We start from the raw sequence: 15,360 nt of genomic DNA, 5'->3' as shown, positions 1-15,360 counted from the left end.
AAAAATCTACTTTTTCCTGTGTGCAGGACGATTGTGACTTTGATTAGTTCAAAATGCAAAAAAAACCTGATATTACCTGGTAGAACAGAACATTTCTTTAGAGAAGATATTCTTTTCAGGAAAAGACTCTGGTTATTTCACTACTGGGGGATCAATTTTTGACCTATCCCAATAAAGACTATTCGCCTTTCCATTTGAGGATATTATGGGGTCTTAAAAGGTCAAATGGAGAGCAGATAGTTTTCTTACAAACACCTGGGAGGAAGCTCCAGTATGATGTAAACCTGTTACCTGATTGTGGCCTGATTGTGAATTGATCAGCTAGAGCAGCAAATCGGAAAAAGTGTAGATTCTAAACAGTTTCCATTCCAACTCTAGGAGCTGCAGTAGACCACATCTCAGATGCCTCAGAAGACACTTTTTGTCTTTTGGCCAAAGCTCTACAGCCTTATGAAATTAGGCAAGGAAAGCATTCTGGTAAAAGAATGGAGATGAGATATGACCACAGACTCAAAATTATGTGCTATACCATGTAAGGGGAAATTTCTCTTTTGGAAAGCGTTCGACAAAGTATTAAGCGACAGATAAGAAAAAGGGATTCCCCTCCTTTCCTTCCTTTATTCAGTGTGCTAAGAGATCCTTTCAAGGAAAAGGCAAGAAGGATTACCAGGCCGACACCAGTAGAAGCAAAGGTTACAGGGGTCAGAAGAGAGGCAGGGAGTTCATGTTCACTAACCAAAATACAACCAAAAAGACAATTCAGCAATGATGATATGGGCCCAGTGAGGGCAGATTAACCCAATTTCTATCAGAAGTGGGAGGTCTCTGCTAAACAGTCAATCTTGAATTCAATAAAGCACGAATTAAAAGTTAACTTTGCTTCTCATCCAATATCGATATTTGTGAGAACAGATGTTAAATCTGGAGAAACATCAAGCCTTGAAGCTAGAGGTAATAATTCTTCTATTAAAAGGTATGCTGACTCAGGTCAATATAAAATGTAAAGCTTCTAAACATGTCCCTAACTTACAAAAAATTCTGAATGGAAACAATATATTCTGCAGTACTGAACCTGAGTCAGCATTGCTATACTCAACTGGCAACTCTGCATCTGCATAATGCTTACTACAACATGCCAATGTACACTGCACACCTAAAGTATCTCAGGGTAACTGTCTTTGTAGAAGTTTAATGTCTGAGGTTATGGCTCATGTCAGGGAAATGGACAAAGTTATTATTCCTGGCTTGGAAGAGTTTCTTTTGGTAGTAGATTCTCAAGATCTCTTAAGACAAATTCAGGAAGCCTGGGACATACTTTAAAAAAAAAAAAAAAAAAAAAAAAAAAAAAAAATTAGGATTGGAGTTAAACCACAAAAAATCCACAGTCCCTGTTTCAGCTGTTTAAGGGGCACAGTATCACTCAAAACCCCCAGGACTCTGCTGTAGCGGAATGTCTGTGCAGAATTCTTCTGCGGAATTCTGCTCAGAAATTCCACCGTGTGAACATGGCCTAGGAGTCTATCGATAAACCAACCATACATGGCTATTATAGATTACAAGGTGATCCTAATGCCACATTCAGCCTTTATTCCTTAATTGGCCTTGGACTTTTATGGGTCTCAAGTAAAAAATATGTAGAAAAGAAAGAGGGAGAAGCCGGCGCACCCTGTGCAAAATTACCTGGTGATGTAGGAAAGGTACAGTATATCGAAACTTGCTCACCTTCAAGTGTTGCGCTCCGAGCACAACACCGACGCTTGCCTTGTATGTGGGTGAAATATAGGTTCCAGCCGCAGCCTGTGTTGATCCATCCCTAGGGACCTGGAGCGGTGTGAAACAATGCTGGTTCTAACGTGGTCCATGTTAGAAGAAAAGTGAAGACACTCCTGTGGGGCTTGCTGGGGAATGTTGGTGGAAATATCGATTAACCGACAAACGGATAATAAAGATAATTGGCTAATTTGGTCAATAAAGCCAATTATCTTTATTATTTTATTTTCCATTTGGCAGTTAATCGATATTTCCACCAACATTCCCCAGCAAGCGCCACAGGAGTGTCTTCACGTTTCTTCTCACACGGACCACGTGAGAACCAGCATGGGTCTCAAGTAGTTAGATTTCCCTTGATCTGTAATAATCCAAACAATGACACTGAAGGCCCTTCCATTGCCTTGATGTTAAAAGGTGTTTGTTACATTAAATGGAAGTCACGGAGGAGTGGAGAAACTCACTGAACTCCTTCTACAGTTTCAGGGTTAAATAAAAATAAATAAAAAAGCCATCCTCTTCCTGTACAATACAGCTGGAGTAAACAGGCTATCCAGTTAGCTACTTCTTTAGCTGGGATAGAACCTCCTAAAGATTTTGGGGCTTATTCCATCAGATCAGTAACTACCTCATGGGCTGAAAAAGATTGTCTCAATTGACCAGATATGCAAAGCAGCTACATGGAGTTTACCACATAAATATTTTAGCACTACAGGCTTAACCTTATGGTAGATGAGTGGCTTTCCTTTGATAGCTAAGTGCTAAAAGCCTAGTCTATTCTCCATGGTTGCTGTTGAGGGCGATTGGGGAAAACCAAAGTTACTCTTACCAGTATCTTTTCTTTTTATTTATTTATTATTATTTTTTTGAGCCCATGACAACACTATAGTATAATTCTATGTATAACTTATTTTGTAGCATGTAAGAATTGTGTGTGTGATTAGAAGAATATTAGTATACAAGTATCGGCAGGTTTTGTATTTTACATTTATCGGCTCCTGAGTACTTGCTAAAAAACTGGTGATGTGATGCTGGTCCAACCATTTATATTAACTCTGTTCCTGGCCTGTGATGAGGAAGTGGATGCTTTACATGGGTGCTGTCAATTACCGGTAAAAGTAATTTCTGTTTTTTCTGTTTTCACAGATGCGATAGTGATGGTGAAGGAGAAAGTCCGGAAAAAAAAAAACTACAGGAACAACTAATGGGTATGTCTTGTAAAGTCTCTGGAATGATATGGGGAGGAGGCAGAAGCAGAGAGGTGACTCTTTATGAAAAGAGATTACCTTCTTTGTATCAGGTAGAAGTGAAGGAAAACCCCTAAATGCCTGATGCTAGATTAGGATTAATGGACAAAGTTAGAGATGACCTTTGGCCTTTTACTATTAACCCTTCCAGAGAGCTTGTGGTTTACTTCTAACCTCATTTTCTTGCTTTTTTTTTTTTTTTTCCAGGTGCCATTGTAATGGAGAAGCCAAATGTGCGATGGAATGATGTGGCTGGACTAGAAGTAGCTAAAGAAGCTTTAAAAGAGGCTGTCATTTTGCCTATCAAGTTTCCCCATCTCTTTACTGGTTAGTATTTCTGAAATCTGACAACTTGTTCATTATAATAAATGATTTGCTTATTTTCATGCATATTGGTCTGTCTAACCTGCATATTTTGGGTTCTATTCATCCATCGGATTACTTTATCTTGTATGCTAGCTGGGTCTTTCTGGTATGTTGTCTGTTATGAATTTGTTTATTACTCCACTGTGCTGTGCACTGGACTCTGGGCAGATGTCTCCTCTTCCAATCCAAAGTGTGTAACATCACAAAAACACAAGCTGCACTTATTTCTTCCTGTGTAAGTATTCACATTATTACTGGAGACAGATTGTAAGGACTAAAAGAGCCTGCAATAAACTACAGGCTTCCGGAAGGTGATGTTGATTCCACTTTTCATTAATAAAATACATGAGCGAGTTTGTTTTGGGGAAAAATAGATAGAAAACTGTATATTGCTTTCTTAGTTATTGAAGTTGCTAGTGTAAGCCACTGTATCTTCCAACATATGCACAATAAGACTTACTTATATGGGTTTTTTGTTTTCTTTATATTAGGAAAGCGTACCCCTTGGCGTGGTATCTTGCTCTTTGGACCACCAGGAACAGGAAAATCATACCTGGCCAAAGCTGTAGCAACAGAAGCCAATAACTCTACATTCTTCTCTGTGTCATCCTCTGATCTGATGTCCAAGTGGCTTGGAGAGAGTGAGAAGTGAGTGATCTAGATTTTGCAAATACATTCCGGTGCTTTAGGCAGACTACATGGCATTTACTTCTGATGTTTTACAGGCTGGTGAAAAATCTATTTGAGTTGGCGAGGCAACATAAACCTTCTATTATATTTATTGATGAAGTCGACTCTCTCTGTGGCTCTCGGAATGAAAATGAAAGTGAAGCTGCTCGGAGAATCAAGACAGAATTCCTTGTGCAGATGCAAGGTAATATACTACCTCACCTATCTTGCCACTGTAGTATCTGTAGATAAAAGGCAGTTATGGTGGGCAAAGTGTCTCATAGTCTACTGTCAGGGATGAGTTCTACCACAGATTGGTTGGCTGATTGCTTTCTTTGCTCACTCGGAGACATGCTGAAAGTGTCTGTCATTAGAAAAAAAACTTTTGACTTTGTCCCAGAGACACATCAAAGAAGACCAGTTGAGTTTAGACCCCCACCAATTGTAAGAACAACCATCACGACCCCCGCACCCAGCGTTCGGAACAAAATGTTCTGAATGTTGGGGCAGTGGAGTACCCCTTTAACTTTACTCTTCTCTCTGCCCGTTCTAATCATTGTGGGGGTCTCAACCCTTAACCTGACTGAAAACTTTTGGCATGTCTCTGCAACATGTCAAAGATTTATATATATATTTTTTTAATGTTTATACAAACCTTTGCAAAGTTTCCAGTCATATACGAGTCATGTTACCCTCCCCACCACTACCAGTTGGCAAAGAAAAAAATGCTGTATCCTAGCAGGGACATTGCAATCCAAACAAGGAGATTCTGCAAGATGTATAAAAGCTGAGGTTTGAGCACCATCTTAGTTAAATTAGTCGTGCCCACCACCGACAAAGGCAATGAATGGGCACATAACTGTGCCTGACAAGCAAGCTGGGTCCCCAAGGAACAAGAGCATGTAATCATTAGGGATGTAAGAAAAAATCGATTCTTGCGATAATCGCGATTTTTTAATTTGCCGATACTGAATCGATTCAAAATATTTTTGAATCGATTCTTTTAGGGATGTGGAATTTTTATCTCCTGACGCCCGGAACAGCATGTCCTGGGCATCAGGAGATAAAAGTTCCACATTTGTGGAGCCGGGCAGGCCGGATCTGACACGGCGTCGCTCTGGGTGTATGGAGCGGGCTCCGACTCGTGCCCGCTCCGTACTATGCGACCCCCGGCTGATTTCAGTAGCCGGGGGCCGCCGCTAATAGCCAGCATGCGGCTATTAGATCGCCGCGGCTGGCTATTAAAGGAGTACTCCGGTGCACACTTTTCTCATGTTATCCCGTCTGGGCTGCAAAATAAAAGAAAACGCACTTTATCTTACCTGCCAACGAGCCCCCGGTGCTCCGGTACAGGTGTTCGGTCCCCAGGCTGTATTCTTCTTACTTCCTGTTAGCCCGGCACGTCACACGGAGCTTCAGCCTATCACTGGCCGCAGCGATGTCCCGCCTCTGCTGGTGATAGGCTGAAGCTCCATGTGACGTGCCGGGCTAACAGGAAGTAAGAAGAATACAGCCCGGGGACCGAACACCTGTACCGGAGCTCCGGGGGCTCGTTGTCAGGTAAGATAAAGTGCGTTTTCTTTTATTTTGCAGCCCGGACGGGATAACATGAGAAAAGTGAGCACCGGACTACTAGATCGCCGCTGTCAAAGCTGACAGCGGTGTCTATTGGGATCTATGAATGCTCCCAGGTGGGCGATGTATCGGGATATATCGCGATGTATCGTCACCTAGACGGTATCGCGATATATCGGGATATGTCGAATCGCCACACTGGTATCGCGATTCGAATCGAATCGGCAAATTTTTGGCGATTCACACCCCTAGTAATCATTATAAATTGCTACTCTTTTCTCCAATACACTATACTTAAACCCCACTAAGGACAGGGAATTGGATCAATGCAGCTAAAGGCTTGATGGCACGGGGGTGAAGAGGACAGGGACAAGTGACACCCTTAATGGGTACCACACTGAAGAGGGAAGACGCTGGACCATTCTCCATTAACTCCCAACCTGGCCACAAGATCCCTATATAGAAGGCAGACAAACTACCTGAAGACACGGTCCATGACCTTCCACAAATGATTCCATTCCACACTTTCAAAAGCTTTTGGCAGCGTCAAGGGAAAATATTGACGTCACCCCTGCATCCTCCTGCGATATTTGGATATTCAGACACAATCAGCGAATATTGTCCACAGTGGATTTCCCCAGCAAAAAGCCACTTTAATCCCCATGGGCCAGTGAAAGGATCGCCTTCCTCAACCTATTAGCAAGAACCCTGGCCAATAATTTGATATCAGAAAAAAGTAAAGAAATGGGACATTAGTAACCCGCATAAAGAGGGTCCTTACCGGGTTTTGAGATGAGCACAACTATTGCTTCCAACATAGATTGCAGAAGGCGCCTGGTCATGCTAATAAACATCAATAGGCAAATCATCCACATCAGTAACCTTGTCATCACAAGTGTCCTTAAAGGGGTACTCCGCCCCTAGACATCTAATCCCCTATCAAAGGATAGGGGATAAGATGACTGATCGCAGGGGTCCCGCTGCTGGGGACCCCCGTGATCTAGGCTGCGGCACCCCAGACTTCCGGTGCATGGAGTGAACTTTGCTCCGTGCCGGATGACTGGCATTGCAGGACGGAGGCTCGTGACCTCACGGCCCCCCTCAGTACAAGTCTATGGGAGGGGGAATGACGGCCGTCACGCCCCCTCCCATAGACTTGTATTAAGGAGGCATGGCCGTGACGTCACGAGTGGGGCGCGGCCATGACGTCGCAAGCCTCGGACACTGCATCTGACACTCTCTAAGCGAACACCGGGTGCAGCAGGGAGATTGCGGGGGTTCCCAAGGGCGGGACCAGCGCAATCAAACGTCTTATCCCCTATCCTTTGGATAGGGGATAAGATGTCTAGGGGCGGAGTACCCCTTTTAAGTGCAATTTCGAATTCCTCAATAGAAAAGAGTCAGTCTAACATATCTCACTGGTCAGAGGTTAAAGATGGCAGGGGAACAGCATCAATATAATCATAACAGGTGATTTTAAAAGCATATGTATCAGTATAAAAGGGAAACCTAATAACCTAATATTCTAAATTCCCCCGGTCCTCAGTAACCTCCACTCCAAAAGGTCAAAAGGTGTTTTATTTTTTATTTTTTCTAAAGACAGGTACATATGCAATCTGTTTGCGCTCTGTAAGAAGGATAGCAAGGATAGCTACTCTCTTCTTGTGTCTAATGCCCTTTGTAACCAGTCAAAAATACCCTAATAACATGTAGCATTTTCATAGAATCCTTGGCTTTGTATTCAGTGACAGAGTTTTGCTTTTCAGGTGTTGGGAATAACAGTGATGGTATCCTGGTCCTGGGAGCCACAAACATACCTTGGGTGCTGGACTCTGCCATCAGGAGGAGGTGAGTTTTTAACCCTTTAAATAGGCACTGTCAGATACAAAGACTTTTGGATATGTGGTAAAGCATGCAAAACCATTCATTAGAAACTTTTCAGTATTTCATACTGAAAAAGCCAGTCAAACAACTGCTTTGTAATGTTTTTTCCTTAATCCTTTCCCCTTTTTGGTGTTTCCATGTTCTGACAGCCATAACTTTTTTTTATTTTTTGTCCAACACCATTGTGTGAGGGCTTATTTATTTATTTTTTACACTTTATTAATTTATTTAGAAACCTTTTTTTTTCACTTTTTACTTTTCATTTTTCATAGGTTATACTACGCTGCGGTAAAACACAGGCTGCCGTACTAAGCAGGCAGGAGGCCATCAGCTGGCATGATCCCGCGATACGTCCAATTGCGCTAACTTGCTAGTGGATATATAGCAAATCATTTTCCAACAGATTTCCCAATTGCCTACTGGACACAAAATTATCATTCAGAGGTGTAAATCTTGGGCTCCATGCATGTGAAATTCATGTTCAACTCCCTCCAAACCCCCCCCCCCCCCCCCCCCCCCCCCCCCCCAAGATACTGAAACTGTTGGCAACTTGCCATCACCCATCCATGCCCCGACCCACCCCTGGAAAGCTCTGGTGGCTGTCATGTCAGGTCTACTACTACAACCTGCCACAGGTAGGCTGTTCTCTTACGTTGCCGATCTGATGGTGCACTGCTGTACTACAGTACTTTCTAAAAGCAATTAAAAGATTGCTTTAAAAATAAGAATTGTCTTGGTCATTTCGTTGGGGACACGCTGATGCGAAGTAAAAAAAAAAATACTTGCACAGAACTAGCTATTCTGGGTGCCCGTCTCTTTGGTAAGCGATTGGACAAGATTATTTCTGAGGTGACTGGAGGCAAGAGCTCCTTGTTGCCCCAAAATCGGGTGCGTCACACTGATTTGCCTTTCACCCCTTTCGGAAAAAAAATTTCTGGTCCCGCCCTCCACTGTTCCCTGCTCTGGCGTTTCAGTCCACTCTTCATACACTTCTCTCCCAGGGGGTGATTGCGCCGGTCCCTCCTTGGGAACATTTTTTGGAATTCTATTCGAATTTCTTTGTAGTTCCCAAAAAGGGGGGCGCTGCTTGACTGATTCTCGACCTGAAACTGCTCAACCGCAATCTACGCCTGTGGCATTTCCGCATGGAGTCCCTCAGGTCGGTAGTTGCATCCATGGATTCCGGCTGTCTACAACCCCCGGGTCTTATCAGCGGTGGTGGCTGTGCTCCTTTACCTTGAGGACCTGTTGGTCAAGGCGCCCTCCTTTGTGCAGAATCGGGAGAGTCTCTCCCAGTCTCCCTGCAGACTCCTGCTAGTTTTGGCTGGATTGTCAATCAGACGAAATCCAACCTCTCTCCATCTCAGTCCCTAGTTTTTCTGGGGATTTGCTTAGATACCGCGGCTTCCCGTATAATTCTTCCGGAGGACAAGAGGTACACCTTGAGTGTGGTGGTTCACCTTTTTCGCCGCCCAGGGCCGGTGTAATGAAGAAAACTGTGTAATGTGACTCTCTGCACAGTGACATAGTTTTCTGCTTTTACAGCTCACTCCATCCCCTCTACCTTCTCACAGGAAGACGGAGACACAGTTTCTAAGCACATCTCCCAGCCTTTCTCCCACCCGCGCTGCACATCCACCATTCGCCCACTAGCAATTGCAAGACTACAACCCCCAGCATGTCCTTATTTAAAGGGCATGCTGTGGGAGTTGTAGTCTTGTAACAGGAAGCAGGCGATGGCGGAAACAGCAAGGATTCTTGTCTGGGCAGAACGCCATGTTCCCCCCATCTCGGCAGTCCATATTCCGGGAATGGATAGTTGGAAGGCAGACTTTCTAAGTCACACCACGGCCGACCCAGGGGAGTGGACCCTCCACCCAGAGGTCTTTGCACAGATATGCAGTTGCTGGGGGACTCCAGATGTGGACCTTTTTGCGTCCTGGCTGAAGCGTTTGGTTCCAAGTTTTGTCTCCAGGTCCCGAGACCCTCAGGCGCTAGCAGTGGACGCTCTCGTGATCCCTTGGACCTCCTTTCCCTTTTTCTTTCCTCCTCTTCCCAGGATCGTTCAGAAGATCAGGGCGGAAGGCATCTCCACGATTCTGGTGGCTTCAGAGTGGCCTTGCCGCTTGGGGTACATAGACGTAATTTGTCTCGTCGCGGACATTCCCTTGTGTCTTACGGACCGTCCTGACCTTCTCTCGTAGCGGCTTCTCTGCCACCCCAAATAACTTCCTATGCATTTGGCGTGGCGGTTGAAACCGCGGATCTGAGGGCTTGAAGTTTCTCTACCCAGGTCGTTCCTACCATGCTTCCGGCATGGAAGCCCTCGTCCGCCAGGATTTACAATCACACCTGACAGGCCTATTTCCGCTGTTGTGAGGTATGGTCCTGGTCTCCCACTTCCTTTTCCTTGCCTAACCTTCTGTCCTTTTTTGCAAGCCGGGTTGGAAATGTGACTTACATTCAGCTCTCGCAACGGGCAGGTGTCGTCAATTTCCATTCTTTTTCATCGGCCTCTGACGTCTGCATGTTTGCACGTTCTTGCAGGGCGTGGCTCACGAGGCTCCGCCGTATCAGTCTCCCACTCTGCCCCGGGACCTGAACCTGGTCTTGGACGCTTTGCAGGGTGCTCCTTTTGAGCTTCCTATACAACTAGCGCACAGCCTGTAATATAGACAGGCTGTTAACTCCAGATTGCCAACTGCTGAATTTAGAATGTTCTGGCAATACTCTCAGCCTGGCTGGCTGTCTTTATCTGCAGCAGCCAAAGCCACCCAGCCCCTGCCTCTCCAGAGCTGGTGAGGCCATTTGCCAGAAGAAGATGACAAAGGTGAGTATTAATCTCTTCTGTTCCCCTCCCCTCAGATAACACCCAAGTCTCCCTTTCTTTGTACAGACATTGTTGCTGCTCCACTACTGGAACCCATTAGGCAGCCTCAGCTTATCATCTCTATTACCTGGCACAGTCAATAGCCTTGCAGGCACTATGGAATTATGGCTCAGTCTGTTGAGAGCAGCGTTTGCCCCACCCATATATCCTTCCCTAGTCTTCTCACAATGGCCCCAGTCATATATTCCTGTCCTCACCGGAGCATTTTGTTTCCCCAAGTCGTAGTCTGTCATTGCACTGTGGAATTTCCATATCTATGTATCCAGTCACATAACCTGTTCCCAGATGGCGTAATTGCCATGAGGCATAACAGTACTCTTCTACAGGTCTAATGCATGTGATATGAAATCAGTTGCATTACCAGTTTCCAAGCAGTATAATTGTGTTACTTCCATTCTAGTCCTCTACTGCATAGAGTACTTGACATGATACTGAACCAGTCACACGTTACCACATGTGCCCTGATGCTGGACCAAACAGGGTAACACGGTGGGTTAGTGGTCAGGGCTTTTGCCTTGCAGCACTAGGGTCTTGTGTTTGATCCTAATCCAGAACTTTTGTCTTTTGCAGTGTACTGGAAATGGTCCAGAACCAACCGTATTTCCTTGTTCCACAGTGGTGTCATGACGTTATGCAGGATTTCTGCTTCTGTCTGATGGGGTCCTATTTTGAGATGATTCCCTCCTCCTCTTCTTGGTATAGTGGGAATGCTATGCAGGAGCCTTATTACCTATGCACATGCAGTCATTATACCTTCATGTTTTTCCATTTCAGGGACTTGCTCACCTGGCCTGCACTTCTTGGGACCTCTGTTTTGGTCCTTTTTCTTATCATGACTTTTTTCCTATCCTGCAACTCTAGTCTGTTGCTCCATGTTTAATTGGCTTTGAGCCCACCCAGGCTACACCACGTACTCCCATTTTTCTATTTGCACTTGCAGGCATGACTATAGGTCGCCTGGATTCTGTCCTGGACAGAACACAATATCCTTGTGATCTCCTCCACTGCCATTCCCCATTTTAAAATAGGGAATGCCAGTTTCAACATACAACTTATTTTTTCATGATGATCGCTGACCTTTTCCCTAAGACTTTTTTCCCCTTCTGATCCCTTTTGCAGGTGCCTTTCTGGATTCTGGTGTATAGGATCCATGCATTTGGTTACCCCAGTTAGGTCCAGGCACGCCTGGTTCTGAGAGAAGTTCAGTCACATGGTGGGTGCCTCTAGCATCTTGTCTGCTCCCAGGCCTTCTCTTCCAGGGCCCCTTCTGTCACCTACATTCTAACTTCTAAGTCTTCAAGTTCACAACCGGAGCCAGGTGGCCATCCTTTCAGGCTCCTACCTCTCTGCCTGAAAACCTCCTTTTTTGCAGTGATCCAGGTGCATCCTATTTAATGGTTTCCTTACAGTCCCTACTCTTGCTCCGTGTCCTTCATTGCCTTTGGAAGCATTCCCACCTCACAGGATGCTGCAAACCTAAACTGGATTTTTGCATGTATTCACTTGAGACTCCTTTTCTGCATATTTTTCTCTTCATCTTCTGGTTTTGGTTCTCTGCATAGCTTGGATGTCCAGTGGACTCTTGCCTTCCCTTTTTTATTCTTCTCTACTGTTGGTCCCTAGCCCTGTTCTCTTTTCCTTTTTTAAAGGTCATCTTTCTTCTACCTACAGAGGTTTTTGTCTCTCTTCCTTCTGATCTCTGTCTACGTCTTTGAAAATTGTGTAAACTACTTGCACATGTGTTTCCGGTGGCAGACCTTTCTGTTTGATTGTTCAGACCTGTGACCTCTCTGCCTTCTGTAGAAATACCGAGATAAGGACAAAACCCTCTGTCTGATCCATGGACACTTCTTTGGAAGATTTTTCTTCAGACCCTTTAGGCTAGGTTACTTCTTGGTCTTTTATCCTCTTGTCTTTCTGAGTTTTTGCTTGGTACACCTTCTTACTAGGGCCTACATATTTGGGATTGCCCTATGTGGAAATGTGCATACTTTTTAAAATATTTTATTCATTACTAACAGTAAATATCTAAATAGTGAATAAAAAATACCCAATGCAGGAATTGCTAATTTTTGGCCACATTCCAGAAAAAAAATTGAGGGAAAAAAAGTTTAAAGAATTAAAGTCCCATCTACCCCAAAATGGTACCAATAATTTTTTATTTTTTTTTGTAAAAGTAGTAAATCCTAACAAAAACTATGTGAGAGATTAATCATTGTGTTTAGAGCATTTTTTTTTTGTCTTATAAATGTTGCATGAAATGTCTTTTGTGCCAAAGCACATTTATTTGTGACTTTTCTGCCAGATAGGTCAGTCGGTCTTCCTAAAGTCGATTTAATTTTTCAACTTGCAGTGGTAACGTATTTATCAAGTGCGAATGTCGCACAAAGGTCACAAAGGTCAAAATCTACACCAGACCTGGCTTAGGCCCCTTTCACACTATAAAGTTGTTCCGTGAAAAGATCAGTTATAAACTTCCATGCACAAGAAACGGGTAAATTAATGCCCATTATTTTTAACATTGAAGTCTATGGCAAACGGATGAGCCTTTATTGCATCCATTTGCCCCTGGTTAATAATATCCGTTATTACTTCTGAGCATGCTCAGAAGAGGTGACTTCTGCAGTGCTGAGGGACTACTACTACTCCCATCATGGAACAGACTTGTATGGGGGCGATCCACTCCACTGGACCCACAGGGATGGTTTAAATGTCCCTTTAGACGCCGCTGTCAACTTTGACAGCGGCGATCTAAAGGGTTAATAGCCGGCCACGGCAATCGCCGCATGTCTGCTATTAACGGCGGCCCTCAGCTACAGGAATCAGCTGGGGGGCGGCTAACGCGGGCTTGAGTCGGGACCCCGCGCCATACAACGGTTGCCGTCTCAGGACGATTCGGCTCGTTCTTAGATGGGAACCGGTTAAAAATAGATGGCTCCCGGCAGGGAATTTAAAAATGAAAGTAAAAGTGAGGCCCAGTGTGATCAATCCCTCAGCCCCTGCATTACAACCCCCATCATGGAACAGAGTCTGTTCCATGATGGGGGTAGTAGTACAAACACGAATGTAGCCTCCCCAGCCACCGGCAGACTCCCGCAGCCAGGGAACTGCTACTCCCATCATGGAAACAAGTCTGTTCCATGATGGGAGTAGTAGTAATCCCGGCTGTGGGAGTCTGTAGGCAGAGGTGTTAAAACGGCTGTACATAACTGATGTTTTATAACGGGTCTTAACGGATGAATATGCCTGTTATTTTGATGGACATTATTCCGCCGTTAGCACCCGTTATTTCATTGGTTATCATACATCCATTTTTACACAGAAAACGGATGTTTAATAATGGGTGAATGCTCATAGTGTGAAAGGAGCCTTAGAAAACTGGCTGTGGAAAAGCAAGTTAAAAATGTTCCAACAATAAAATAGCTGCTTTAGAGGCGCTCCAGAAGCGTCATCTAAATCAGGAACGCCTCTGTCCAAGACGCCTGTTACTCCTATGATTGTGACATTAAAAAAGTCTAGATTGAAATTCTACACTCAAGACAATAAAATGGGCTAATTTCATGGAACTGTTTATAAAGATGAAATATATAAAATTATTCAGCAGGCTCTTACAACAACCTGTTTCAAAGGGAATCTGTCAGCTGTATTTACTGCTAAGAGCCACAGACAAGGATACCTGTTGAGGTATGATCACACAGTTATAAAAAAAAAACCTTGGAGGTTTATCAAAACCTGTCCAACCAATCAGATTGCTTCTTTAATTTTTCAGAGGCCTTGTTAAAAATGAAAGAAACAATCTGGTTGCTATGGGCAACTCAGCTATTTTTCCTCTGGACAGGTTTGATAAATCTCCCCTATGTGTATAAGCCAGCTGGAAAAAAAACTACCACAACAGCTTGAAAATCTGCATTTTTTATGCCTATTTAAGTTGTTGTGTTTTTTTTTTTTTAAACTCCCTTTTGATTTTAATGTGAGTTTCTAAGCATAGCTGCTCTGTAAAAGTAATGTCACTGCTTCATTTTTATTTAGTTGAATGTTGATGCTTTGTTATTGCCAGTGTAAACACATTTTTAGGTGTTCAAGGCAACTGCACTTTTTCATGACTGGAAATATACAATTTGCATTTGTATCCTATCAACTATCCAATGGTGGCTGCAGCTCTTCAGCGCTCCACTTAAGCTTCAGATCTTCAGAGAGGAGGCAGGTACTAGGCTGTGTTCATCTCGTGTATTCAGAAGGAATTAAAAATATAAAGGAAGGGCTTATACTTCTTCTTCCTACTGGATCCACTTCTTGTTTTGGCTCAAAAACTGCAGTGCCAGTATTTAAAAAAATTGCCAAGTGGAAAATCAGCCCTGGAAATAATCCAGATATCCTGAATTGCAGGTTTGAGAAGCGGATATACATCCCTCTGCCTGAAGAGGCTGCTCGAGCACAGATGTTTCGGTTGCACTTGGGTAATACAGCTCACAGCCTGAGTAAGGCAAACATCCGTGAGCTGGCCAACAAAACTGAAGGATACTCAGGAGCTGATATTAGTATTATCGTCAGAGATGCGCTAATGCAGCCCGTGCGCAAGGTGCAATCAGCCACACACTTCAAGAAGGTAAAAAAACAAACTCGGGGACCGTGATCCATGTGCAGCAGTGATGGTGTGGAGGGTGCTGACATAGTTCAGGGAATGTGGTCCATACGCAGCAGTGATGGTGTGGAGGGTGCTGACATAGTTCAGGGAATGTGGTCCATACGCAGCAGTGATGGTGTGGAGGGTGCTGACGTAGTTCAGGGAATGTGGTCCATGTACAGCAGTGATGGTGTGGAGGGTGCTGACGTAGTTCAGGGAATGTGGTCCATGTACAGCAGTGATGGTGTGGAGAGAGCTGACGTAGTTCAGGTAATGTGGTCCATGTACAGCAGTGATGGTGTGGAGGGTGCTGACGTAGTTCAGGGAATGTGGTCCAT

The 15,360-nt window shown here is 44.2% G+C and overlaps 1 protein-coding gene across 2 annotated transcripts in view; it reads left to right on the top strand.

Annotated features, from left to right (window-relative positions):
• VPS4A (vacuolar protein sorting 4 homolog A) overlaps positions 1–15,360 on the top strand; it is a 44,075-nt gene that overhangs the window by 19,048 nt on the left and 9,667 nt on the right. For both annotated transcript variants that reach the window (XR_008845147.1, XM_056525940.1), the window contains exons 4-9: positions 2,914–2,975; positions 3,222–3,341; positions 3,872–4,028; positions 4,106–4,254; positions 7,391–7,472; positions 14,785–15,004. Coding sequence is in view for 1 of the 2 variants with exons in the window: in XM_056525940.1 (XP_056381915.1) it covers positions 2,914–2,975; positions 3,222–3,341; positions 3,872–4,028; positions 4,106–4,254; positions 7,391–7,472; positions 14,785–15,004 (790 nt within the window). In the remaining variant the exon portion in view is untranslated. The remainder of the gene's footprint in view (positions 1–2,913; positions 2,976–3,221; positions 3,342–3,871; positions 4,029–4,105; positions 4,255–7,390; positions 7,473–14,784; positions 15,005–15,360) is intronic.

This window comes from Hyla sarda, chromosome 6 (assembly GCF_029499605.1).
Source record: "Hyla sarda isolate aHylSar1 chromosome 6, aHylSar1.hap1, whole genome shotgun sequence".
Lineage (NCBI taxonomy): Eukaryota > Metazoa > Chordata > Amphibia > Anura > Hylidae > Hyla > Hyla sarda.
The sequence above is the reverse complement of the archived record's forward strand: the minus strand, read 5'-3'. Positions and strand labels throughout refer to the sequence as shown.